At 52.8% G+C, this 24,957-nt stretch overlaps 1 protein-coding gene across 1 annotated transcript in view; it reads right to left on the reverse strand.

The window, feature by feature from the left end:
• Positions 1-24,957, reverse strand: part of POLR1B (RNA polymerase I subunit B) — a 62,853-nt gene that overhangs the window by 19,208 nt on the left and 18,688 nt on the right. Inside the window, exons 8-10 of the mRNA XM_069768991.1 lie at positions 5,395-5,566; positions 4,999-5,280; positions 380-513 (exon numbers count right to left, since the gene is read on the reverse strand). Coding sequence (XP_069625092.1) covers positions 380-513; positions 4,999-5,280; positions 5,395-5,566 — 588 coding nt within the window. The remainder of the gene's footprint in view (positions 1-379; positions 514-4,998; positions 5,281-5,394; positions 5,567-24,957) is intronic.

A 24,957-nucleotide genomic window follows, 5' to 3' on the forward strand; every position in this document is an offset into this window, starting at 1 on the left:
TCCCAAACACTGACCTCAAGACCTCTCAGATGCTTTGACATCTGTAGTGATTGACTGCAGCAACATCGGCATGAAAACACCAGAGACCAGGGCAGCGGCAGAGACACAGAGGAGGACTTGGGAGGGTAAGTAAAGCGGAATTGTTAACAATGCACTGTACATCTCAAAACTGAATACTCTCGAAAGCAGCAGCAATAAAATAGGAGCAAAAAATGGACACGACCTAGTGACCCTAAGGAAAAAAAGCTTTTGTTCAACATGATCTTAAAGGGTATCAAAGCAGACAGCAGGAAAATGAAGGCGAGTAACACTAGAGGGTGAGGATGAGTACACCCTGCAGTCACTGTCTCAGACATCAGATATTCCCCACAAGTATTACCTTAAAATTTCGAAGTGTATGGACAACATTTGGAGCCAAATCTTTCTCCACCCAGCCCACCATTGCTCCATCCAACATGACCGGGTAACAATCTGGAAAAGGGTTTCCAGGAATCCCATCAACCGGAGTGATTCCTGGAAGAAAAACCATGAACATTTAGAAGACTCCATCCAAACATCTAAGCCATTACTGAGCGCACCACTGCCCAACCATCTGCAAACCCATTCTGCTCAACACATACTTTGCCTCTTTTGGATTTGTATTGTACTGGCTGATATATATATATATATATATTTTGATCGCCTCCATGCCACGCCGCATTGATGCAGTAATTGATGCAAAAAGGAGCCCCGACCAAGTAGTGAGTGCATTTACTGAACGTACATTTCAGTAGCCCAACATTTCAGAATTTAAAATCATTTTTTCAAGCTGGTGTTATAAAGTATTCTAATTTACTGAGATAATGACTTTTGGTTTCTCCTTGGCTGTAAGCCATAATCAACATTAACAGAAATAAACACCTGAAATAGATCACTGAGAATTATCGCGTTCCTGCAAACCGGGTGAAAGGGTTAACTCCAATTTCACCCGACCTACAGGAACAAGGGGTGTGGTACTTCAGCCCAGGGGGGGTGGCTTCGCCCCCCCCCGTGGCTACGATCGCTCTCATTGGCTGTTGAAAGTAAAACAGCCAATCAGAGCAATCGTTATATTTTAGCAATGAAAATTGATGAAATATTACAATCCAGCCATGGCCGATGCTGCAATATCATCGGCCATGGCTGGAGACCCCAATCTGCCCCCCCACCGACTGACAGCTGCGTTCTGGCGCCGCTGTCAGCCTTTCCTACCCCTCCGTTCTGTCCCCGCTGCACTCCTCTCCCCTCCACCCCCCCGTCCTGTCTGGCGCCCCCCCACTGTCCGATCCCATCCCCCCATACTTACCGAGTCCTGGGGTCACTCCCGATGTCCGTCCGGCTTCCAGGATTGGCGCCGCCATCTTGCAAAATGGCGGGCGCATGAGCAGTGCACCCGCCGAATCTGCCGGCCGGCCGATTCGTTCATTCATTTTGATCACTGATACATCCTATCACAGTGATCAAAAAAAAAAAAAAGTAAATAGCCCCCCCCCCCCCCCCCCCCATATCACCACCATAGGTAGGGAACATTATAAAATAAAGAAATTATGTTTATTTTTCCACTAGCGTTAGGGTTGGAACTAGGGTTAGGGCTAGGCTTCTTTCACACTTGCGTTGGTACGGCTCAGTCGCTAAGCGTCGGCGCGACGTACCGACGCCCTTTGTGAAATTTGTGCACAACTTGGGCAGCGGATGGTGCAGTTTTTCAACGCATCCGCTGCCCATTCTGAAGTCCGGGGAGGAGGGGCGAAGGTCCGGCCGCGCATGTGCGGTAGAAAATGGCGGATGCGACGTACGAAAAAAATGTTCCCTTGAACGTTTTTTCGTGACGACGGTCTATCAAAACACGACAGATCCAGTGCACGACTGACGCGACGTGTGGTCTTACGTCGCAATCCGTCGTCAAAACAAGTCTATGGGAAAAAACGCATCCTGCGGGCACATTTGCAGGATCCGTTTTTTTCCCCAAAACGACGGATTGCGATGTATGTCACACGACGCAGGTGTGAAAAAAGCCTTAGGGTTAGAACTAGGGTTAGGGTTGCAATTAGGGTTAGAATTAGGGTTAGAACTAGGGTTAGGGTTAGAACTAGAGTTAGGGTTAGAATTGGGGTTAGAATTAGGGTTGGAATTAGAGCTTGAATTAGGGTATGTGCACACAGTGCGGATTTGGCTGCGGATTCGCAGCAGTTTTCCATGCGGTGTACAGAACCATGTAAACCTATGGAAAAGCAAATCTGCTGTGATCATGGTGCGGAAACGCCGAGTTGTATTTTCCGCAGCATGTCAATTCTTTATGTGGATTCCGCAGCGTTTTACACCTGCTCCTCAATAGGAATCCGCAAACGTAAAACCGCAGGTGAAATCCGTACAAAAAACGCAGGAAATCCGCAATAAATCTGCAGGTAAAACGCAGGGCGTTTTACCTGCGGATTTTTCAAAAATGGTGCGGAAAAATCCGCACACGAATCAGCAATGTGGGCACATAGGGTTAGGGTTGGAATTAGAGTTATGGTTGGGATTAGGGTTGGAATTAGGGATAAGATTAGGGTTAGCTGTGTGTTGGGGGTTAGGGTTAGGCTTGTGGTTAGGGTTATGGTTGGGATTAGGTTTGAAGTTAGAATTGAGGGGTTTCCACTGTTTAGGCACATCAGGGGGTCCCAAACGCGACATGGCGCCACCATTGATTCCAGCCAATCTTGCGTTCAAAAAGTCAAATGGTGCTCCCTCACTTCCGAGCCCCGACGTGCGCCTAAACAGTGGCTTACCCACACATATTGGGTATCAGCATACTCAGGACAAACTGGACAACAACAATTGGGGTCTAATTTCTCATGTTACCCTTGTGAAAATATAAAAATTGTGAACTAAAAAATCATTTTTTGAGGAAAAAAAATATTTTTTATTTTTACAGCTCTACGTTATAAACTTCTGTGAAGCACTTGGGGGTTCAAAGTGATCACCACACATCTAGATAAAGTCCTTGGGGGAGGTCTAGTTTCCAAAATGAGATCACTTGTGGTGGGTTTCTTCTATTTAGGCACATCAGGGGCTCTGGAAACGCAACGTGACGCCTGCAGACCATTCCATCAAAGTCTGCATTTCAAAACGTCACTACTTCCCTTCCGAGCCCCGACATGTGCCTAAACAGTGGTTTACCCCAACATATGGGGTATCAGCATACTCAAAACAAACTGGACAACAACTTTTGGGGACCAATTTCTCTTGTTACCCTTGTGAAAGTAAAAAATTACAGGCTAAAAAATAATTTTTGAGGAAAGAAAAATGATTTTTTATTTTCACGGCTCTGCGTTATAAGCTTCTGTGAAGCACTTGGGGGTTCAAAGGGCTCACAACACATATAGTTTAGTTCATTGGGAGGTCTAGTTTCCAAAATGGGGTCACTTGTGGGGGAGCTCCAATGTTTAGCCACACAGGGGCTCTCCAAACTCGACATGGTGTCCGCTAACGATTGGAGCTAATTATTGATTCAAAAAGTCAAATGGTGCTCCTTCCCTTCCGAGCCTTGCCGTGTGCACAAACAGTGGTTTACCCCCACATATGAGGTATCGGTGTACTCATGAGAAATTGCCCAACAAATTTTATGATCCATTTTATCCTGTAGCCCATGTGAAAATGAAAAAAATTGAGGCTAAAAAATTTTTTTCGCGAAAAAAAAAAGTACTTTTTCATTTTTACGGATCAATTTGTGAAGCACCTAGGGGTTCAAAGTGCTCACTATACATCTAGATAAGCTCCTAGCGGGGTCTAGTTTCCAAAATGGGGTCACTTGTGGGGGAGCTCCAATGTTTAGGCACACAGGGGCTCTCCAAACGCAACATGGTGTCCGCTAACAATTGGAGAGAATTTTTCATTCAAAAAGTCAAATGGTGCTCCTTCCCTTCCGAGCCCTGTAGTGCGCCCAAACAGTGGATCCCCCCACATATGGGGTATAGGCGTACCCAGGACAAATTGGACAACAACTTTCGGGGTCCAGTTTCTCCTTTTACCCTTGGTAAAATAAACAAATTGCTGCTAAAAGATCATTTTTGTGACTAAAAAGTTAAATGTTCATTTTTTCCTTCCATGTTGCTTGTGCTGCTGTGAAACACCTAAAGGGTTAATAAACTTCTTGAATGTGGTTTTGAGCACCTTGAGGGGTGCAGTTTTTAGAACGGTGTCACTTTTGGGTATTTTCAGCCATATAGACCCCTCAAACTGACATCAAATGTGAGGTGGTCCCTAAAAAAAATGGTTTTGTAAATTTTGTTGTAAATTGAGAAATCGCTGGTCAAATTTTAACCCTTATAGCTTCCTAGCAAAAAAAAATTTTGCTTCCAAAATTGTGCTGATGTAAAGTAGACATGTGGGTAATGTGATTTATTAACTATTTTGTGTCACATAACTCTCGTTTAACAGAATAAAAAGGCAAAATTTGAAAATTGCTAAATTTTCAAAATTTTCGCCAAATTTCTGTTTTTTTCACAAGTAAACGCAAAAATTATCGACCTAAATTTTCTACTAACATGAAGCCCAATATGTCACAAAAAAAAAAAATCTCAGAATCGCTAGGATCCGTTGAAGCGTTCTTGAGTTATTACCTCATAAAGGGACACTGGTCAGAATTGCAAAAAAATGGCCAGGACATTAACGTCAAAATAGGCTGGGTCATGAAGGGGTTAAAAATGTTATTAGTGCTACTATGAGACCTGAACATGTTATCTATACACTGCAATACCTCTGTATTCTACCTTGGATCGGCACGGTTACACGTAAATGCTGGCTGGATAACAAAGCAATTGACATCTACCAGGTATGGAGTGAGTTCCGCTCCAAAGCACGCTCATTACTTGCACCTGGCGTGTAACGTGCATGTTCATCATGTCGGGAAGGGTTAAATTAGTTATCAAAGATGATCCTGAGGGTAATGTACACTTATTCTGACTATATTGGTACATGGATCAGACGCATGCACAGTACCTAGCGTGCAGAGTAGGACCATCAGATGAGAAGTGTTAGAAGTCTGGGTCACGATCTCACACACCACAGTCATATGATTCATAAGACCACAGGGTTCTCCGTCTGGAGTGTGCACCGGGCACAGAAAACCCCACGACTCTGGCAGAAGACGGCGGACACTTGTAGTCCTCATTTTGGCAAAGGAAGCCCCTCTGTGTACACAGCGAAAGTGAGAAAGGTAACGGACGAAATTCAGCTTGTCAGCCACTACTGTCAGCCCACTAGTTTGAAGCATACCAAAACCTAAAAACAAGAAGAAAAAAAAAAATACCAATTAAACTTGCACTCTACAACTTAAAAAAAGTTGACGAACAGCTGCTGTTAAATAATTCCCCGATGACCCAGTCATGTACTTGCCACTTTTGCTGCGCACATTTCCAGTCGCCAGCAGGTATTCACACGATCTTGTGAGATCGGTGGTGGAACTGAATATCCTCATCAGGTTTTCTGTATTCATGACGAAGTTACTCTTCTGTCCTCTCTTCTCCAAGTTCAGTTTGGCTCCCAACAGCCAGCCCTCCATCTTTTCCTTTAAAACAAAAAGCAAAATATAAAGCTTCACTTGCAGGGGATTCGGATTTTCCAATTGTGTTTGGTTTTCTAGAGAAAGGAAAGTTTTTAAAGAGAATCAGTCACCATGACCGGCTATGTGTGGAAGGCAGAGGAGCCACAGATCGCAGAGATGGTGAAAGGTTGTTAAGAGTTGGTGTACTGGGCTTCTGAGCCCGGAGAGATGCATTAGAATGCCAACACGGACCGATGGCAGACTTACTGAAGGGAGATAAAAAAGACATTGTTGGATTAGTGTCTTCATTTAGCCACACATTGTAGCGGGTAAGGAGAGGGGTTTATAATGACAGATTCTCTGTGTATAAGGATACGAAAGACAAGATTGTAGCCATCCCCTCCCCGACATTGCAATATTCACAGCAGTTTCCATAAATGGACACACTGGCATGTCCAGGTGATTGTGCAGACACAGGAGCTGCGCTCAGCGCCATCACCGCAGGAGCTCAGCTTATAGAAGCTTTTCATTATTTTTGCTATTGTGAAAGCCTTTGTAAATAGTGTAGTGACAGAATTGCCATCTTCCTCGGTTTCCAGTGCGGTTCCGCTCCTCTTCTGAGTCACGTGACGGCTATTCGACTTGCCGGTTTACATCTGGGGTCTGTGCGTGAGCCAGAAGTCTCTCTAACTGTGTAAGTATAAGGAGCCATGTTCTGTGCTCTATGGACTTACATGGTTAAGACCACTTCCGGCTCACACATGGACCCCAACGTGAGCCGACAAGTCGGAATAGCCATCACGTGACCCAGAAGAGGAGCAGCACTGGAAACTGAGGAAGATGGAGAACGGTGAGTATAGTAACACTACAGTATGGGGCATGGTTAAGCTATTGAGCAGAGCAGTTGCACCAGAGCAAAGCTCCTAATATTACAATTAAAAATAGTTAAGAGAATCTGCACTAATTGGACTCGCCATCGATGGGAGATGGCCCGAGATTGGGGACGCACCAAGCTTTGCGGGTGCTAAAGTGACATGTTCGAGTGTCCCTGCACCCACAAGTTTCACAGTCCCCTTGTGTTCATCATTAGTAATAATATAAGGGTAATGTGGGTATCGGAAAAGTTGGAAGGGAGAGATCCTGACAATTTCTTTCAAAAATGTCTCCTTTACACTTTTTGGTAAAGAGACCCTCACTCCTGTTTGCAGTGAAGAGCGCCCATACAGTACTCATAAGACCTGGGCAGTGGCCAGGCCTACCAACCTAAAATGAATAAAATTCTCCACTACAATGATCAGGACATAGTATTAAAGAAAGTGTGGAAAAATAGGGACTTTAGGCTTGGCTGGCAGAAGATCTCATTCTTTCCGGAATTCTCAATGAAGGTCCAGTGCAAAAGGTCCATGTTTTGGACATTAAAGAAAGAAATAGCATTGAGCCTACAGTATGCCATGGGTTATTCTGCCCAATTGAGAGCGATTCCCCTGGGTACCCTACTACTTTTTTTTAGACTCTCAAAGATACTCTAAGATGGCTGGACACTAGTGATGAGTGAACGTGCTTCGATAAGGCGTCATCCGAGCGTGCTCGAAAAATATGTTCGAGTCCCTGAGGCTGCACGTCTTGCGACTGTTTGATGGCCGCAACACCTGCAGCGATTGACTGTTATCCTTCCATGTGTTGCAGCTGTCGAACAGCCAGGAGACATGCAGCTGCGGGGACTCGAACATAGTATTCAAGCACACCGAAGACACTCGGATAGCACCCGACCATGGATAACACCTTATCCAAGCACATTCGATCATCACTACTGGACAATCATGAGCAGCAGATCCAACAGGACATGAGAGCCGGATGAGTCTCCATTTTGGAATGGTCTTTTGAAGTAGTAGCTAAAAGCGCTTTATCTCTGGGTAAAATGAATGAATGTGACATGTTGCTCAGTCTCTCTCTGCAGTTTAGAAATTAGACATGAGTTGATTTGTGTGCAGATTTTGTATTTTTCTTTGCAGTAGTGTGAACCGGGTCCCGGAAACATCGTTACTTGGGAAACGTACTCTTACTCTTAGTAAGAGTATAACAGATGGCTCTAAATGTTCTTGTACCCCATCCCTTACGGGTAAGGGCAGGTATACATCAGTTTGGGGAGGGAAAGGGTTTTATTGCAGGGGGGGGGGGGATGAGGGAGCAGTTCTCTTATGTACACATGTATTAGTTTTTACACGTATTGGTTTATTATAAAGGAATTGAATCTGTTATTTGCTCTATTGTCTAGAATCCTGACAATTATTTCTAATTTGAGAAAATGGGATGAACGGTAAAAATCTTGTCATGGAATATCGAAGGCTTAAAAAATGGTTCCAAAAGGCAAGCGATTTTGGAATATCTCGGGAAGGTTAATCCTGCAATTATGGGGTTGCAGGAAATGCATATGGCCAGGTAAACCGTTCATTAGCTCACAGGTCTTGGATAGGATATAGTTTTCATTCTAACTATGGAGTTAGTCTTTTCGAGCATAAATATATTCCCATTAAATGCATAGACTCTTTTAGAGATGACAAAGGCAGGTTGGTTGGGATTCAGTGTTTTTTGTCTCACTTTGCATGTATAATTGTATTCCTCCCTCTTATTAAAATACTAGATGGTGGCCCAATTCTAACGCATCGGGTATTCTAGAATATGTATGTAGTTTATTTATGAAGATTTAAGAATAATGCAATGAATACACAGGATTCGGCCAGCCGGCCGGAGGCGACCAATCAGTGAAGTGTGGTTCAAATGCAGCGCCAATTCGCGGCCGGACTGCACCTGTCGCTGATTGGTCGGCCGGGCGCGACCAATCAGTGAAGCCAGGGCCGGCTCCAGGTTTTTGAGGGCGCCGGGAGAAAGTCTCAGTGGGCCACAGATACAGCAGAGAAATACCGGATTACGTACCAGTAATGCTCTTTTATAGAGCCCACGACAGCACCCACGAGAGAGGGGATCCGCCCCTAGGAACAGGAAACCTACAGAGAGATAAAAGGGGCGGCCCCCCCTCGCTCCTCAGTTGTTTTACAGAGAATAGGAGGAACCGCCGCCAGGTTTTAGTTAACAGGTTCAGGTATATATACATATACAGTGGGGCATAAAAGTATTTAGTCAGTCAGCAATAGTGCAAGTTCCACCACTTAAAAAGATGAGAGGCGTCTGTAATTTACATCATAGGTAGACCTCAACTATGGGAGACAAACTGAGAAAAAAAAATCCAGAAAATCACATTGTCTGTTTTTTTAACATTTTATTTGCATATTATGGTGGAAAATAAGTATTTGGTCAGAAACAAAATTTCATCTCAATACTTTGTAATATATCCTTTGTTGGCAATGACAGAGGTCAAACGTTTTCTGTAAGTCTTCACAAGGTTGCCACACACTGTTGTTGGTATGTTGGCCCATTCCTCCATGCAGATCTCCTCTAGAGCAGTGATGTTTTTGGCTTTTCGCTTGGCAACACGGACTTTCAACTCCCTCCAAAGGTTTTCTATAGGGTTGAGATCTGGAGACTGGCTAGGCCACTCCAGGACCTTGAAATGCTTCTTACGAAGCCACTCCTTCGTTGCCCTGGCGGTGTGCTTTGGATCATTGTCATTTTGAAAGACCCAGCCACGTTTCATCTTCAATGCCCTTGCTGATGGAAGGAGGTTTGCACTCAAAATCTCACGATACATGGCCCCATTCATTCTTTCATGTACCCGGATCAGTCGTCCTGGCCCCTTTGCAGAGAAACAGCCCCAAAGCATGATGTTTCCACCACCATGCTTTACAGTAGGTATGAAGTTTGATGGATGCAACTCAGTATTCTTTTTCCTCCAAACACGACAAGTTGTGTTTCTACCAAACAGTTCCAGTTTGGTTTCATCAGACCATAGGACATTCTCCCAAAACTCCTCTGGATCATCCAAATGCTCTCTAGCAAACTTCAGACGGGCCCAGACATGTACTGGCTTAAGCAGTGGGACACGTCTGGCACTGCAGGATCTGAGTCCATGGTGGCGTAGTGTGTTACTTATGGTAGGCCTTGTTACATTGGTCCCAGCTCTCTGCAGTTCATTCACTAGGTCCCCCCGCATGGTTCTGGGATTTTTGCTCACCGTTCTTGTGATCATTCTGACCCCACGGGGTGGGATTTTGCGTGGAGCCCCAGATCAAGGGAGATTATCAGTGGTCTTGTATGTCTTCCATTTTCTAATTATTGCTCCCACTGTTGATTTCTTCACTCCAAGCTGGTTGGCTATTGCAGATTCAGTCTTCCCAGCCTGGTGCAGGGCTACAATTTTGTTTCTGGTGTCCTTTGACAGCTCTTTGGTCTTCACCCTAGTGGAGTTTGGAGTCAGACTGTTTGAGGGTGTGCACAGGTGTCTTTTTATACTGATAACAAGTTTAAACAGGTGCCATTACTACAGGTAATGAGTGGAGGAAAGAGGAGACTCTTAAAGAAGAAGTTACAGGTCTGTGAGAGCCAGAAATCTTGATTGTTTGTTTCTGACCAAATACTTATTTTCCACCATAATATGCAAATAAATTGTTAAAAAAAACAGACAATGTGATTTTCTGGATTTTTTTTCTCAGTTTGTCTCCCATAGTTGAGGTCTACCTATGATGTAAATTACAGACACCTCTCATCTTTTTAAGTGGTGGAACTTGCACTATTGCTGACTGACTAAATACTTTTTTGCCCCACTGTATACATATTTACAACCTTATACTACATCTTTCTAATATTTACACCTCACCAAAAAAGCACCACGTGCAACTATACAAGAAAAGGGAGGGATGTGAATGGGTGCTGTCGTGGGCTCTATAAAAGAGCATTACCGGTACGTAATCCGGTATTTTCTATTCGCCACGACAGCACCCACGAGAGATTTTCAGAGACTATAGATTGGGTGGGTTAACTGAGTCAAGAACCGAAACCCCAAAGGTTAGATCAGAAGCAGCAGATAGGTCTAATCTATAGTGCCTATAAAAGGTGCCCGGTGAAGCCCAAGTTGCGGCCTTACATATGAGCTCTATTGGCACGTTCGCCCTTTCTGCCCAGGAAGTTGATACGGCCCTTGTAGAATGAGCCCCCACATGCATTGGAGGATCTCTTCCTTTGGTCCTGTAGGCCAAGACTATGGCTTCTCTGATCCAACGAGACAACGTCCCCTTCGTGACTCTGGATCCTTTGGTTTTACCCTGAAAAGACACAAACGGGGCCCTACTCTTCCTCCAGTCCCTAGTTCTTTCTAAATAGGCTAAAATAGTCCTTTTAACATCTAGGGTATGAAGTCTTATTTCCTCTGGAGATGAGTGGTCTTTATAAAAGGTAGGTAATAGGATCTCCTGGGATCTATGAAAACTAGTGGCCACCTTAGGTAGGTAACATGGATCTGTTTTCAAAACTATTCTATCAGGTGTTATAGATAGGTATGGAGGATCGATTGCTAACGCCTGCAGATCACTCACTCTTCTAGCTGATACCAAAGCTACTAATAATATTGCTTTCAATGAAATGTTCTTTAATGAGGCTGCATGAATAGGCTCAAACGGGCATTGTGTCAATGCATCCAGGACCAAAGATAGATCCCACTGGGGCACCTGTGGAATATTTATTGGTTTCGACCGTTCACATGCAGATATAAAACGGGATATCCATCTATCACCTGCGATATCATAACTGAAGAGGGCTCCTAACGCTGAGACCTGAACTTTCAAAGTATTAACTGAAAGTCCCAATTCTAGTCCTTTTTGCAAAAACTCCAGTATTGAAAATATAGGCACCTCTGAAGAAATTTGTGTAGTGTGAAACTGAAGAAATTTTTTCCAGACTCTAACAAATTTTGGTGGTAGAAGGCTTTCTACTCTTCATAAGGGTATCTATCAATCCACTAGAAAACCCTCTCCTGCTTAGTAATTGCCTTTCAAATTCCAGGCAGTTAAGTTCATGCCCTTCACTTGAGGATGGAAAAACGGACCTTGAGACAGCATGTTGTCGGCCAGAGGCAGAATCCACGGATCTGTCACTGACATGGCTCTGAACCATGAAAACCATGGCCTCTTGGGCCAAAAGGGGGCTATTAGCAGAATTCTTGCCCCTTCCTCTCTTATCTTCCTTATCACCATGGGCAATAGATTCCATGGGGGAAATGCGTATGCTAGGTCGAATGTCCAGGGTACCTGAAGGGAATCTAATATGTCTGGATTGTCCAGCCTGCACAGGGAGGCAAACATCCTGACCTGTCGATTGGATCTTGTTGAGAACAAGTCTATTTGAGGCATGCCCCATCGAGTTGTTATCATTTTGAAAATCTTCCTGTTGAGCATCCATTCCCCTTGATGAAGAGTATGACGACTGAGAAAATCGGCCTGAAAGTTGTCTACCCCTCTTATGTGTACCGCTGACAAGGACAACAGATGACCTTCGGCTAGCCTTATGATGTCTGACGCCACCTCCATAAGAGTGACTGACCGTGTACCTCCTTGACGGTTTAGATAGGCCACCGCAGAGGTGTTGTCGGAGAGGACCCTTGTGTGAGAGCCTCGCAGCTGAGGAAGAAAGTGGAGCAGGGAATAATATATAGCTCTTAACTCTTTAACGTTAGAAGAATCACTATACTCTGATCTGGACCAGAGTCCCTGGACCATCTGATCTCGAAAATGTGCTCCCCAACCTTCAGGACTAGCATCTGTGGTAACTATATTTGAAGGAGTGATTACCCACAGGACTCCTTTTGACAGATTTCCCCAATCTAACCACCATGTGAGGGAGTGTACCACTTCTGTTGGAAGAAAAACTATCTGATCTAAACGACCCTGATTCTCAATATTCTCCTGTAATATAAATCTCTGCAGCTGCCTGGTATGAAACTGTGCCCACTCAACTGCAGGAATACAAGAAGTTAAAGACCCCAGCAACGACATGGCGCTTCTCAAAGTCATACTACGCCTATTGATTGCTAAGTTCACTTTATCAATTATGGAGTTCTTTTTACTATCTGGCAGGCAACATACTTGATCAACCGAATCTAAAAGGAGGCCAAGGAACTTCTGACATGTAACAGGCCGGAGTCTCGATTTCTCCCAATTAATAATCCAACCAAGAGATTGTAATGAAACGGCTACCTCTTCCAATCTCTGTTCACACTGTAGGGAGTCTCTACCCACTATTAGAAGATCATCTAAATACGGGATGAGTAGTGTGTCCTTTAACCTCAGAAAAGACATTACCTCTAACAATAATTTAGTGAAGACCCTCGGAGCCAAAGATAGGCCAAAGGGCATTGCCCTATATTGCAGATGACAAACCTGACCATCTAATACAACTGCTACCCTGAGAAACTGCTGGTGTAACTGGTGTATAGGCAGATGGTAGTAAGCATCCTTAAGATCCAGCACCACCATGTAACAGTTGGGAAATAGATTTTTAATGGCTGATCGAATGGACTCCATTTTAAAGGCTTTAGGTTTTATGAAGGTGTTTAACTTCCTTAAATTAAATATAGTCCTAAAGGACCCATCAGGCTTAGTAATTAGAAATAAGGGAGAATAAAAACCCTTTCCTATTTCAGATGGTGGAACTTTTATTAATACTTGTTTGGACAAAAGAGACTTGATTTCAGTTTCCAGTGCTTCTTGCTGCAGCCTGGATTTTAGGGATGTAAGAAGAAAAGAATCCGGAGGTGTCCGGATGAGGTCTAAAGTGAGACCTGACGAAATTAAATTTAAGGCCCATGTATTGGCCGTTATCTCTCTCCACTGTTCCACAAATTGTAGTAGTCTACCGCCCACTGGTGGAATAGGGTTCACGGAACTTATCCGCTGGTCTGAAGGGACGCTTATTGAACAGATTGCCCTTCTGCCTGAACTCCCTGTTACTCCAGCGGTCTTTAAAGCCTCCTTTCCTTCCAAATGGTGGCTTCCTGAACGCTCTTCTGTAGGAAGGAATGAAGGGATTAGGAAACCCTTTTTTCCTTTCGCCCGCCTTAGTGAGTATGTCATCCAGGACAGATCCAAAGAGGTACTCACCCTGGCAGGGTATGGCACACAATTTAGCCCTGGACTGGGCGTCTCCCTTCCAATTCTTTAGCCATAATGCTCGACGAGCCGTATTTGAGAGATTTGCTGATCTAGCCACCAGGCGGAGAGAGTCTATTGAGGCATCAGATATAAATGCCGCAGCCCCCTTAATCAATGGAATGGAGGCCCGTAACTTCTCTCTGGAGACGCCACTCCTGATATTCTGATCCAGTTGTTCCAGCCAGACCAACATGGATCTACTACTACATGTAGCTGAAATTGCTGGCTTAAAAGCAGTAACAAAGGCTTCCCATGACTTCTTTAGCAGCGCATCAGATTTTCTGTCCATTGGGTAAGACAAAGAACCCGCATCCTCTACTGGCAAAGAAGAGCGGCGAGAGGTAGATGCTACAGCTGCATCAACTTTCGGCACTTTAGCCCAGGTGGCCAAGTCTCCGTCATCAAAGGGGTAGCGTCTCTTACAGGACACTGGCACAAACCCCTTCTGACCTTTACTCCATTCCTTCTTGACCAGGTCCTTTATAGCCTGGTTTACCGGAAATACATGGCCCTTCCTTTGAGAAAGACCCGCGAACATCACCTCTTGCTGGGTCTGGGGTTCTTTAGATTCTGAAACCCCCATAGTACTCCTTACTGACTTAACCAGATTTATGCCATCCGTAGGAAAGCAGACATAGTCTTCCTCATCTGATGAACCCGATAACAGAGACATCTGACTCAACCGCCCCGCTTTCTGCTGACGTGTCGGCTTTAGGCGAGGATGCTCTGCTAACTCTCCTTTCAATATTTATGGATGGACTGCTTCCTTTTAAACTCTGAAGCTCCTCCCGAATCATAAGACGTATTTCGTTCATCTTAACGGACTCTTCCTGCCGCAGTGTGTTCTCTATACAAGCCTGACATAGCTTTTTACTGTAAGAGTCAGGTAAGGGCTCAGTACATATTGCACATTGTTTGTGCTTGGTCTTCCCAGTCCTCTTCGCCTATTAAGACATAAGGAGGGGAACCGCATAAGCTTCCATCGAGCTATACAAAAACACTCACCCTGAAGTATACTTGTATACCGGGTCTCGGCTCCTTTGCTCGGCCTGGGGTGTGCTATGGGACGATCTCCTTCCTGACTTGTCAGTGGAGTCGCCTTTAGATAATCCACTGCCTCTTTTTCTAACAGTGACACTGGGTGCAACCACCTCCTCCACAGGGCGCTCACAGACCTCCTCATGGGATGACATGCTGACGCACCCTCTGCACAGCTGCGCTGTAATTTATGGCACCGGAGAGCACACACACACACCTTCCCCTTTTTTTTTTTTACCTATTTCATTAGGCTTTAGTCTTTGCGTCCACCGCAGCTGCATTCAATGGCGTCCACACAGGAAACGCCAGTCTGACCCCGCGCCCCCGGAAGTTCAAAGAACTACTTCCGGGACGCCGACCATACCGCACATGTGCGACAACTTTCTCCATGCGGCCGAATCCACCGCCATGGAGGAGGAAGGTGCTCCGTTGCTATCCGCACACCGGAGACAATGCTGATGCCCACAAGATATTATCGAGGGGCAAGCCCACAACGCAGGTACTCACCGGCCGTGCCGTTCTGCCATCCGCGGAGGAGCGCTACAACCTTCTCCCAGCAGGGAGACTGTTGCCTCTGAACATCCATTCTGATGCGATCAGAAGAGGGGGGAGCCAGCAGGAACCTTCCCCCGTCTCTGACACTCGCTCTGGAGCCCCTGCCGCTCAGCAGAGACGTACAGGCGGCAATCCAGACGAGCTTTCCTCTTCCATAACTTCCAGAGATTCTCTCTGAGGGTTTCCCATCTAGGAACAGGAAACCAACTGAGGAACGAGGGGGGGCCGCCCCTTTTATCTCTCTGTAGGTTTCCTGTTCCTAGGGGCGGATCCCCTCTCTCGTGGGTGCTGTCGCGGCATCTAACACGGCCCGCGCGGCATCTAACACGGCCCGCGCGGCATCTAACACGGCCCGCGCGGCATCTAACACGGCCCGCGCGGCATCTAACACGGCCCGCGCGGCATCTAACACGGCCCCGCGCGGCATCTAACACGGCCCCGCGCGGCATCTAACACGGCCCCGCGCGGCATCTAACACGCCCCGCGCGGCATCTAACACGCCCCGCGCGGCATCTAACACGCCCCGCGCGGCATCTAACACGCCCCGCGCGGCATCTAACACGCCCCGCGCGGCATCTAACACGCCCCGCGCGGCATCTAACACGCCCCGCGCGGCATCTAACACGCCCCGCGCGGCATCTAACACGCCCCGCGCGGCATCTAACACGCCCCGCGCGGCATCTAACACGCCCCGCGCGGCATCTAACACGCCCCGCGCGGCATCTAACACGCCCCGCGCGGCATCTAACACGCCCCGCGCGGCATCTAACACGCCCCGCGCGGCATCTAACACGCCCCGCGCGGCATCTAACACGCCCCGCGCGGCATCTAACACGCCCCGCGCGGCATCTAACACGCCCCGCGCGGCATCTAACACGCCCCGCGCGGCATCTAACACGCCCCGCGCGGCATCTAACACGCCCCGCGCGGCATCTAACACGCCCCGCGCGGCATCTAACACGCCCCGCGCGGCATCTAACACGCCCCGCGCGGCATCTAACACGCCCCGCGCGGCATCTAACACGCCCCGCGCGGCATCTAACACGCCCCGCGCGGCATCTAACACGCCCCGCGCGGCATCTAACACGCCCCGCGCGGCATCTAACACGCCCCGCGCGGCATCTAACACGCCCCGCGCGGCATCTAACACGCCCCGCGCGGCATCTAACACGCCCCGCGCGGCATCTAACACGCCCCGCGCGGCATCTAACACGCCCCGCGCGGCATCTAACACGCCCCGCGCGGCATCTAACACGCCCCGCGCGGCATCTAACACGCCCCGCGCGGCATCTAACACGCCCCGCGCGGCATCTAACACGCCCCGCGCGGCATCTAACACGCCCCGCGCGGCATCTAACACGCCCCGCGCGGCATCTAACACGCCCCGCGCGGCATCTAACACGCCCCGCGCGGCATCTAACACGCCCCGCGCGGCATCTAACACGCCCCGCGCGGCATCTAACACGCCCCGCGCGGCATCTAACACGCCCCGCGCGGCATCTAACACGCCCCGCGCGGCATCTAACACGCCCCGCGCGGCATCTAACACGCCCCGCGCGGCATCTAACACGCCCCGCGCGGCATCTAACACGCCCCGCGCGGCATCTAACACGCCCCGCGCGGCATCTAACACGCCCCGCGCGGCATCTAACACGCCCCGCGCGGCATCTAACACGCCCCGCGCGGCATCTAACACGCCCCGCGCGGCATCTAACACGCCCCGCGCGGCATCTAACACGCCCCGCGCGGCATCTAACACGCCCCGCGCGGCATCTAACACGCCCCGCGCGGCATCTAACACGCCCCGCGCGGCATCTAACACGCCCCGCGCGGCATCTAACACGCCCCGCGCGGCATCTAACACGCCCCGCGCGGCATCTAACACGCCCCGCGCGGCATCTAACACGCCCCGCGCGGCATCTAACACGCCCCGCGCGGCATCTAACACGCCCCGCGCGGCATCTAACACGCCCCGCGCGGCATCTAACACGCCCCGCGCGGCATCTAACACGCCCCGCGCGGCATCTAACACGCCCCGCGCGGCATCTAACACGCCCCGCGCGGCATCTAACACGCCCCGCGCGGCATCTAACACGCCCCGCGCGGCATCTAACACGCCCCGCGCGGCATCTAACACGCCCCGCGCGGCATCTAACACGCCCCGCGCGGCATCTAACACGCCCCGCGCGGCATCTAACACGCCCCGCGCGGCATCTAACACGCCCCGCGCGGCATCTAACACGCCCCGCGCGGCATCTAACACGCCCCGCGCGGCATCTAACACGCCCCGCGCGGCATCTAACACGCCCCGCGCGGCATCTAACACGCCCCGCGCGGCATCTAACACGCCCCGCGCGGCATCTAACACGCCCCGCGCGGCATCTAACACGCCCCGCGCGGCATCTAACACGCCCCGCGCGGCATCTAACACGGCCCCGCGCGGCATCTAACACGGCCCCGCGCGGCATCTAACACGGCCCGCGCGGCATCTAACACGGCCCGCGCGGCATCTAACACGGCCCGCGCGGCATCTAACACGGCCCGCGCGGCATCTAACACGGCCCGCGCGGCATCTAACACGGCCCGCGCGGCATCTAACACGGCCCGCGCGGCATCTAACACGGCCCGCGCGGCATCTAACACGGCCCGCGCGGCATCTAACACGGCCCGCGCGGCATCTAACACGGCCCGCGCGGCATCTAACACGGCCCGCGCGGCATCTAACACGGCCCGCGCGGCATCTAACACGGCCCGCGCGGCATCTAACACGGCCCGCGCGGCATCTAACACGGCCCGCGCGGCATCTAACACGGCCCGCGCGGCATCTAACACGGCCCGCGCGGCATCTAACACGGCCCGCGCGGCATCTAACACGGCCCGCGCGGCATCTAACACGGCCCGCGCGGCATCTAACACGGCCCGCGCGGCATCTAACACGGCCCGCGCGGCATCTAACACGGCCCGCGCGGCATCTAACACGGCCCGCGCGGCATCTAACACGGCCCGCGCGGCATCTAACACGGCCCGCGCGGCATCTAACACGGCCCGCGCGGCATCTAACACGGCCCGCGCGGCATCTAACACGGCCCGCGCGGCATCTAACACGGCCCGCGCGGCATCTAACACGGCCCGCGCGGCATCTAACACGGCCCGCGCGGCATCTAACACGGCCCGCGCGGCATCTAACACGGCCCGCGCGGCATCTAACACGGCCCGCGCGGCATCTAACACGGCCCGCGCGGCATCTAACACGGCCCGCGCGGCATCTAACACGGCCCGCGCGGCATCTAACACGGCCCGCGCGGCATCTAACACGGCCCGCGCGGCATCTAACACGGCCCGCGCGGCATCTAACACGGCCCGCGCGGCATCTAACACGGCCCGCGCGGCATCTAACACGGCCCGCGCGGCATCTAACACGGCCCGCGCGGCATCTAACACGGCCCGCGCGGCATCTAACACGGCCCGCGCGGCATCTAACACGGCCCGCGCGGCATCTAACACGGCCCGCGCGGCATCTAACACGGCCCGCGCGGCATCTAACACGGCCCGCGCGGCATCTAACACGGCCCGCGCGGCATCTAACACGGCCCGCGCGGCATCTAACACGGCCCGCGCGGCATCTAACACGGCCCGCGCGGCATCTAACACGGCCCGCGCGGCATCTAACACGGCCCGCGCGGCATCTAACACGGCCCGCGCGGCATCTAACACGGCCCGCGCGGCATCTAACACGGCCCGCGCGGCATCTAACACGGCCCGCGCGGCATCTAACACGGCCCGCGCGGCATCTAACACGGCCCGCGCGGCATCTAACACGGCCCGCGCGGCATCTAACACGGCCCGCGCGGCATCTAACACGGCCCGCGCGGCATCTAACACGGCCCGCGCGGCATCTAACACGGCCCGCGCGGCATCTAACACGGCCCGCGCGGCATCTAACACGGCCCGCGCGGCATCTAACACGGCCCGCGCGGCATCTAACACGGCCCGCGCGGCATCTAACACGGCCCGCGCGGCATCTAACACGGCCCGCGCGGCATCTAACACGGCCCGCGCGGCATCTAACACGGCCCGCGCGGCATCTAACACGGCCCGCGCGGCATCTAACACGGCCCGCGCGGCATCTAACACGGCCCGCGCGGCATCTAACACGGCCCGCGCGGCATCTAACACGGCCCGCGCGGCATCTAACACGGCCCGCGCGGCATCTAACACGGCCCGCGCGGCATCTAACACGGCCCGCGCGGCATCTAACACGGCCCGCGCGGCATCTAACACGGCCCGCGCGGCATCTAACACGGCCCGCGCGGCATCTAACACGGCCCGCGCGGCATCTAACACGGCCCGCGCGGCATCTAACACGGCCCGCGCGGCATCTAACACGGCCCGCGCGGCATCTAACACGGCCCGCGCGGCATCTAACACGGCCCGCGCGGCATCTAACACGGCCCGCGCGGCATCTAACACGGCCCGCGCGGCATCTAACACGGCCCGCGCGGCATCTAACACGGCCCGCGCGGCATCTAACACGGCCCGCGCGGCATCTAACACGGCCCGCGCGGCATCTAACACGGCCCGCGCGGCATCTAACACGGCCCGCGCGGCATCTAACACGGCCCGCGCGGCATCTAACACGGCCCGCGCGGCATCTAACACGGCCCGCGCGGCATCTAACACGGCCCGCGCGGCATCTAACACGGCCCGCGCGGCATCTAACACGGCCCGCGCGGCATCTAACACGGCCCGCGCGGCATCTAACACGGCCCGCGCGGCATCTAACACGGCCCGCGCGGCATCTAACACGGCCCGCGCGGCATCTAACACGGCCCGCGCGGCATCTAACACGGCCCGCGCGGCATCTAACACGGCCCGCGCGGCATCTAACACGGCCCGCGCGGCATCTAACACGGCCCGCGCGGCATCTAACACGGCCCGCGCGGCATCTAACACGGCCCGCGCGGCATCTAACACGGCCCGCGCGGCATCTAACACGGCCCGCGCGGCATCTAACACGGCCCGCGCGGCATCTAACACGGCCCGCGCGGCATCTAACACGGCCCGCGCGGCATCTAACACGGCCCGCGCGGCATCTAACACGGCCCGCGCGGCATCTAACACGGCCCGCGCGGCATCTAACACGGCCCGCGCGGCATCTAACACGGCCCGCGCGGCATCTAACACGGCCCGCGCGGCATCTAACACGGCCCGCGCGGCATCTAACACGGCCCGCGCGGCATCTAACACGGCCCGCGCGGCATCTAACACGGCCCGCGCGGCATCTAACACGGCCCGCGCGGCATCTAACACGGCCCGCGCGGCATCTAACACGGCCCGCGCGGCATCTAACACGGCCCGCGCGGCATCTAACACGGCCCGCGCGGCATCTAACACGGCCCGCGCGGCATCTAACACGGCCCGCGCGGCATCTAACACGGCCCGCGCGGCATCTAACACGGCCCGCGCGGCATCTAACACGGCCCGCGCGGCATCTAACACGGCCCGCGCGGCATCTAACACGGCCCGCGCGGCATCTAACACGGCCCGCGCGGCATCTAACACGGCCCGCGCGGCATCTAACACGGCCCGCGCGGCATCTAACACGGCCCGCGCGGCATCTAACACGGCCCGCGCGGCATCTAACACGGCCCGCGCGGCATCTAACACGGCCCGCGCGGCATCTAACACGGCCCGCGCGGCATCTAACACGGCCCGCGCGGCATCTAACACGGCCCGCGCGGCATCTAACACGGCCCGCGCGGCATCTAACACGGCCCGCGCGGCATCTAACACGGCCCGCGCGGCATCTAACACGGCCCGCGCGGCATCTAACACGGCCCGCGCGGCATCTAACACGGCCCGCGCGGCATCTAACACGGCCCGCGCGGCATCTAACACGGCCCGCGCGGCATCTAACACGGCCCGCGCGGCATCTAACACGGCCCGCGCGGCATCTAACACGGCCCGCGCGGCATCTAACACGGCCCGCGCGGCATCTAACACGGCCCGCGCGGCATCTAACACGGCCCGCGCGGCATCTAACACGGCCCGCGCGGCATCTAACACGGCCCGCGCGGCATCTAACACGGCCCGCGCGGCATCTAACACGGCCCGCGCGGCATCTAACACGGCCCGCGCGGCATCTAACACGGCCCGCGCGGCATCTAACACGGCCCGCGCGGCATCTAACACGGCCCGCGCGGCATCTAACACGGCCCGCGCGGCATCTAACACGGCCCGCGCGGCATCTAACACGGCCCGCGCGGCATCTAACACGGCCCGCGCGGCATCTAACACGGCCCGCGCGGCATCTAACACGGCCCGCGCGGCATCTAACACGGCCCGCGCGGCATCTAACACGGCCCGCGCGGCATCTAACACGGCCCGCGCGGCATCTAACACGGCCCGCGCGGCATCTAACACGGCCCGCGCGGCATCTAACACGGCCCGCGCGGCATCTAACACGGCCCGCGCGGCATCTAACACGGCCCGCGCGGCATCTAACACGGCCCGCGCGGCATCTAACACGGCCCGCGCGGCATCTAACACGGCCCGCGCGGCATCTAACACGGCCCGCGCGGCATCTAACACGGCCCGCGCGGCATCTAACACGGCCCGCGCGGCATCTAACACGGCCCGCGCGGCATCTAACACGGCCCGCGCGGCATCTAACACGGCCCGCGCGGCATCTAACACGGCCCGCGCGGCATCTAACACGGCCCGCGCGGCATCTAACACGGCCCGCGCGGCATCTAACACGGCCCGCGCGGCATCTAACACGGCCCGCGCGGCATCTAACACGGCCCGCGCGGCATCTAACACGGCCCGCGCGGCATCTAACACGGCCCGCGCGGCATCTAACACGGCCCGCGCGGCATCTAACACGGCCCGCGCGGCATCTAACACGGCCCGCGCGGCATCTAACACGGCCCGCGCGGCATCTAACACGGCCCGCGCGGCATCTAACACGGCCCGCGCGGCATCTAACACGGCCCGCGCGGCATCTAACACGGCCCGCGCGGCATCTAACACGGCCCGCGCGGCATCTAACACGGCCCGCGCGGCATCTAACACGGCCCGCGCGGCATCTAACACGGCCCGCGCGGCATCTAACACGGCCCGCGCGGCATCTAACACGGCCCGCGCGGCATCTAACACGGCCCGCGCGGCATCTAACACGGCCCGCGCGGCATCTAACACGGCCCGCGCGGCATCTAACACGGCCCGCGCGGCATCTAACACGGCCCGCGCGGCATCTAACACGGCCCGCGCGGCATCTAACACGGCCCGCGCGGCATCTAACACGGCCCGCGCGGCATCTAACACGGCCCGCGCGGCATCTAACACGGCCCGCGCGGCATCTAACACGGCCCGCGCGGCATCTAACACGGCCCGCGCGGCATCTAACACGGCCCGCGCGGCATCTAACACGGCCCGCGCGGCATCTAACACGGCCCGCGCGGCATCTAACACGGCCCGCGCGGCATCTAACACGGCCCACTATTATATAGCAGTGTGGGCACCATATCCCTGTTAAAAAAATAATTAAAATAAAAAATAGTTATATACTCACCTTCCGGCGGCCCCCGGATCCAGCCCAGGCTTTTAGCGATGATCTTGCCAGGTCCGTTCCCGGTAATGCTTTGCGGCAATAACCCGTGATGATGTACCGGTCTCGCGAGACCGCTACGTCATCTGGAGTCATTACCGCAAAGCATTACTGGGACCGGAGCATCGCGAGGAGCGGGAAAAGCTGTCAGGGACGCCGCAAGGTGAGAATATCATGACTTTTTTTTAATTATTATTTTTAACATCTTTTTACTATAGATGCTACATAGCAGTTTGCCAAAGAAGAATGGTCTAAAATTCCAGTAGAGCATTGTAAGAAACTCATTGATGGTTACCGGAAGCGGTTGGTCGCAGTTATTTTGGCTAAAGGTTGTGCAACCAAGTATTAGGCTGAGGGTGCCAATACTTTTGTCTGGCCCATTTTTGGAGTTTTGTGTGAAATGATCAATGTTTTGCTTTTTGCGTTTTTGTGTTTTTTTCATAAGACAAATTAAATGAAGAGAATACCAAAGAATTTGTGTTTGCATTCATTTTCAGGAAGAAAATGAGTATTATCTGACAGAATTGCAGGGGTGTCAATACTTTTGGCCATGACTGTATCTGGAGGATCAGAGCTCCTGACCTAAGGGCTTTCTCCTGTGCCACCTCAAATATCATCCAATGTCACCGATGGATTTCATTCTTTGTATTTCCCCTATTGCTCCTTAGGGCTACGCCCCCAGATCTTTATCGGATCCCTCTCTCCTTTTGTTTCGGGTACAAGTGAAACCAATGAGGTCTAGATACCCTTTAGGCTGGAAACTTAAGCCATTCTGGCTCAGACTTATTAACTATGATAGTGTTAAGGGGAATTTGTTGCAATTTTTCTGCACACAACTTAGGCTCAGTTCCTATTAGTGTAGGTTGAGACGCTATGAAGGCCTTCCCGAGGGGTACTAATAAGCGACATAAAAATTGTTAGAGATAATTCATGGAAAAAGGGGCAGAACTTAGAGAATAGTGTGCGGGGAAACTGAACAAATATACACTGCTCAAAAAAATAAAGCAAACACTTAAACAACAGAATATAACTCCAAGTAAATCAAACGTCTGTGAAATCAAACTGTTCACTTAGGAGGCAACACTGATTGACAATAAATTTCACATGCTGTTGTGCAAATGGAATAGACAACAGATGGAAATTATTGGCAATTATCAAGACACCCTCAATAAAGGAGTGGTTCTGCAGGTGGGGAACACAGACCACATCTGGGTACCAATGCTTTCTGGCTGATGTTTTGGTCACTTTTGAATGTTGGTTGTACTTTCACACTCATAGTAGCATGAGACGGACTCTACAACCCACACAAGTGGCTCAGGTAGTGCAGCTCATCCAGGATGTCACATCAATGCGAGCTGTGGCAAGGTGGTTTACTTGTGTCTGTCAGCGTAGTGTCCAGAGGCACTATCAGGAGACAGGCCAGTACACCAGAAGACGTGGAAGGGGCTGTAGGAGGGCAACAACCCAGCAGCAGGACCGCTACCTCAGCTTTTGTGAGAGGAAAAGGAGGAGCACTGCCAGAGCCCTGCAAAATAACCCCCAGCAGGCCACAAATGTGCATGTGTCTGCACAAACTGTTGGAAACCAACTCCATGAGGATGGTCAGAGCCCGCCGTCCACAGATGGGGGTTGTGCTCACAGCCCAACACCGTGCAGGATGCTTGGCATTTGCCACAGAACACCAGGATTGGCAAATTGGCACCCTGTGCTCTTCACAGATGAAAGCAGGTTCACACTGAGCACATGTGACAGACGTGAGTCTGGAGACCCCGTGGAGAGTGATCTGCTGCCTGCAAAATCCTTCAGCACGACCGGTTTGGCAGTGGGTCAGTAATGGTGTGGGGTGGCATTTCTTTAGATGGCCGCACAGCCCTCCATGTGCTCACCAGAGGGAGCCTGACTGCCATTAGGTGCCAAGATGAAATCCTCAGACCCCTTGTGAGACCATATGATGGTGCGGTTGGTCCTGGGTTCCTCCTAATGCAGGACAATGCCAGACCTCATGTGGCTGGAGTATATCAGCAGTTCCTGAAAGATGAAGGCATTAAAGCTATGGACTTGCCCGCCTGTTCCCCAGACCTGAATCCGATTGAAAACATCTGGCACATCATGTCTCG

Source organism: Ranitomeya imitator, chromosome 5 (assembly GCF_032444005.1).
Source record: "Ranitomeya imitator isolate aRanImi1 chromosome 5, aRanImi1.pri, whole genome shotgun sequence".
NCBI classification, from domain to species: domain Eukaryota; kingdom Metazoa; phylum Chordata; class Amphibia; order Anura; family Dendrobatidae; genus Ranitomeya; species Ranitomeya imitator.